Source organism: Etheostoma spectabile, chromosome 10, assembly GCF_008692095.1.
Source record: "Etheostoma spectabile isolate EspeVRDwgs_2016 chromosome 10, UIUC_Espe_1.0, whole genome shotgun sequence".
NCBI lineage: Eukaryota > Metazoa > Chordata > Actinopteri > Perciformes > Percidae > Etheostoma > Etheostoma spectabile.
Window position 1 is genome coordinate 7,242,488 of NC_045742.1, and position 3,777 is coordinate 7,246,264.

A 3,777-nucleotide genomic window follows, 5' to 3' on the forward strand; every position below is an offset into this window, starting at 1 on the left:
CATGAAATCAAATTTTCATGCCATGGGACCTTTAACAGGAATACAATGCACCAAGAACAGCCTGCAGTACAGTGTATATTTTAAGAGTTTGGTGTCTTGAAGTGTAAATAGAGAAACCAAAACTGATAGAAACTAGGTGAAACAATAGGCTAAACAGAAATAAATAACCTACACAAATAAGTATTTATAAAATGCGTAAATGTGATTTGCACACAAGACACACACACAACGTTTGATGCACTGTAAATGTCACACACATTCATACTTCATAAATATTGATCTGATGCAAATAATTTAAAGTTGTGTTTTAAGGGGAAAACCTTTTTTGTCACTTTTTAAGTAGAGCTTAGGGAGAGGAAGTGAAGGTCTGTATTTGCAATGTAATTTATCATGTTTTATGTAGAATGCGTGTTACATTTGGTGGGATGCACAAAAAAGGAAATTTTCTCAAGTACAGTATAACTCATTACGATTTTCAAGTGCTTATACTTTTATTTCTATTTACGGCTTCTTTATTCATTTATTTGATAGCTTTATTAGGTCCTACTTTACAAATTTTATATTTTACATTCACAATAAGTGATAATCTTCTCACCATAAAATCCATTTTTTACAGATTGTTGTATTAAGCTCCTCTTGACCAGCATTGACACTGAACGCTGCTGTGCATCAGTAATAATACGAAAATATTACCCTGAAAGGTGTCATTATTCATAATGGCTACTTTTACTTTTGATACTCCAAGAAGCTAATGTTTTGGTAATGAAACATCCTAAAATGAATGAAATGTTCTTTTACTTCATTAAAAATCAGTTAGCAGGACTTATTTGTTGTGGAGTACATTTACATGTTACTTTCACTTTAGGATCTGGTTTTTGGTGTCTTATAAAGTCTATGTTGGCTGAGTACTTGTGTGTGCATGACATGATAAACAACAACAACTACTACTCTTCTTATTACTACTACTACTACTACTACTTCTACTACATTGGTGGAAAAGGTATTCAGATCCTGCAGGTACACCACAATGCAAAAATCTGTTACAAGTTAAAGTCCTGAGCTGATTTTGACTTAATCCATAACAAATCATATTTTATTTAATCATAGTTTTTTGTGGCAAATCTTAAACTAAAGTATAGTCACTGCAGATTTTCAACTGATATAGTGGATTAAAACTATTATTATTAGCCTATATTAGCATTAAAATATTTAGTAAAAGTGTAAAGTAACATTAAATGCAGTACCTAAAAATTCTACTACGCTACTCAAGTTAACGTATTTGGTTACCTTTATTGACTACTACTAATACATAACAATACACAAACTGATCAGGTCTTAAAAGGAAACAAACACACTTAATGTTATATATAAAATATTGTTGATATTGTCGTTCTGCACTCGTGATGATCATTTGAAGGTCATACAGTAGCAGAACAGTGTGGAGATGTAGTAGCCTACTGAGTGAGTGAGTGAGTGAGTTTCCTCCCTCTTAGTCAGGTTTGGCACAGGATCGGTTCATATTCCGTCTGTCAGTCTGCCCTCGTTCTTTGTTTCTACTGCCTACTACGGGATATTCGTGATTGGTTCATCCCTTCCTCTCCTCCCTCCCTCCCGCGTGATTGTATGTAAATCCGGTGGGGACTGAGCCAGTAGGTGAGGTTGGGGCTGGTGGCTCCTGCCTCGGTGGCGCACACGAGACCCGAGAGCGGCCGAGGTGAGATCGCTGCGCCGTCGGAGCTGTCCACTGTGCCGTGGTGCTGAACTCCATTTCCTTCTCTTCTTCTTCTTCTTCTTCCCCCTTTATCGGCTCTACTCTACATTGGTGGTATTTTGGGAAAGGATTAACAACCCCCTCTTTGGCTGCTTCTAGGTGCAAACTTCTCCCGAGGACATTTCTCTCTCTACTCATCGGAAATTACACTATACACCAGCCGTGGATTTGGCCGGAGCTCGAGATAACCATTAATAATAGTTTGTTGAGAAGTGTTGCTTCCTTCCGTTCACCACTAATCTCGTTTGGATTATCCTCCTGGATGGTTTACCCTTGGACACACAGGTAATGAAGCTGTGTTTGTGTGTTTTGTTTGTGTTTTAAGTGTAAAAGCCTATCCGAGCACAGCTCCATCCATGGGAAGTCCCCCTGTCTGTCTGACTCGCTATCAGACAGAAAGCTTAACCCTCATCATCGCTGAGGCGACACAACTCTTGTCTAATAATCCATCAGGTCACATTTGATTCAGAAAATATCTCCCAATCTGTCGCCTCAAGCTTTTGCCATTTCAGTTTAGCCTACTTGACGCCAGATCCCGGAGGCTCAAATCAACTGATATCAGGGTATCTGAAGTTGAGATTACAGTTGCTGTTATTCTGTGAGGGGCGCTCACACTGAAGCACAAACACTTCCCACTGTAACACAATCACTGTTTTTGAAACGATTGGAGACACGCCACGTTGCCCAGAGCTTTTAATTTATCCGCGCAGTACTTAGTGTGTTATTTTTCTTCCCTTGGCACGCTAATCCTTGAGTGACACCGTTAGCAGCAGAGGGATTATACTTTTGTTTTTCATCCTCAGCTTTGCGCCTGGCTCATCTGGCCGTATAGTACAGGCTTTTGCGCCGTGGATGGCCATTAGTTGCGTTGTTTCGTGGTTTGCGAAGGAAATTTGGGGTCCTTCTTTTGGTTTTATCTCCGCCATGGTGCAGCAGATGGAGTTAGGGCTAACCTAAAGACAGATTAAGTTTTGCAATCGATACAACTCAGATTTACAGCCTGAAATCCTTTGAGGGTTTGAGTTTTTTTTAAGGATATACAGTAGCCTCAGCATTACTTCCTATATAGCACAATAAATACAACATAATTACTATATTAATATAAAAAACGGTAACCTATACAATTTATAAAAAATAAATAAATACAATAACATCATAATATCTGCAAGCAATGGTTGAATGTAACTACATGTTTACTTAAGAACTGTACTATTTCATGTTTTCTATTTTTATAGCACATTTCACCAACAAGGCAATTTAAAGTGCTTTACATAAAACATTAAAGAGCAGTTAAAATAAGGCAGATATGAAATACAAGTTTCAGAGGAAAATCTAATTTGACAGCTTTAGTTTTTTGTTACTTTACAAGACAAATACACTTTACTGTGCACTGATTGGTTACTAAAAATATGATGTATTGTAATAGATTAAACTTCCCCACAGTATATATAGGCCTATAGTTAGAATTAGCCTCACACTGACAACTAAATGCTAACTACACATTCATGATTAATATAATAATGTAACATTCATAGGGAGTCATTTTTCTGCATTGACTGCATTTTACTTTTCACTTTAAGTATATTTTGTTAATAATACTTACATACTTTTTTACTAAGTCACATTTTTAAAACGGGACATGTAGTGTAACTTTTAGGTCTTAGCATTAATCAAAATAAGCATTTCCTTATTATTTGTGTGCCAATTGTTGTATACTCCTGATTAGTCTTGTGACAGCGTTAACTCGCTGTAACAGGTAAAGGGGGACAGACAAACCTTGTGTTGGTTGATGTTTACAAATCCAGCAGTCTGTGTATTGTATTTCTTACATCATTTTGACATTTTGTGTGATTCACAATGCACGCAGACACTAATGATCCCAGCACATTTTTCCAATAATTGCTGCAGTAATTGAAATTCTTGCAGAGGAAGTGTGAATGCTACAGAAACCATGCAGTTTGAGCGTTCAGCCATCTGTCGGCCTTTACAATCCTACTTCAATCCCT

At 37.2% G+C, this 3,777-nt stretch overlaps 1 protein-coding gene across 2 annotated transcripts in view; it reads left to right on the forward strand.

The window, feature by feature from the left end:
* The first annotated feature begins 1,544 nt into the window (after positions 1-1,544).
* fstl5 (follistatin-like 5) overlaps positions 1,545-3,777 on the forward strand; it is a 157,430-nt gene continuing 155,197 nt past the window's right edge. The window contains exon 1 of one of the 2 annotated variants that reach the window (XM_032527709.1): positions 1,545-2,056. In XM_032527709.1, the coding sequence (XP_032383600.1) occupies positions 2,034-2,056 (23 nt within the window). In that variant the 5' untranslated portion in view covers positions 1,545-2,033. The remainder of the gene's footprint in view (positions 2,057-3,777) is intronic. The other variant, XM_032527710.1, reaches the window with a different exon arrangement.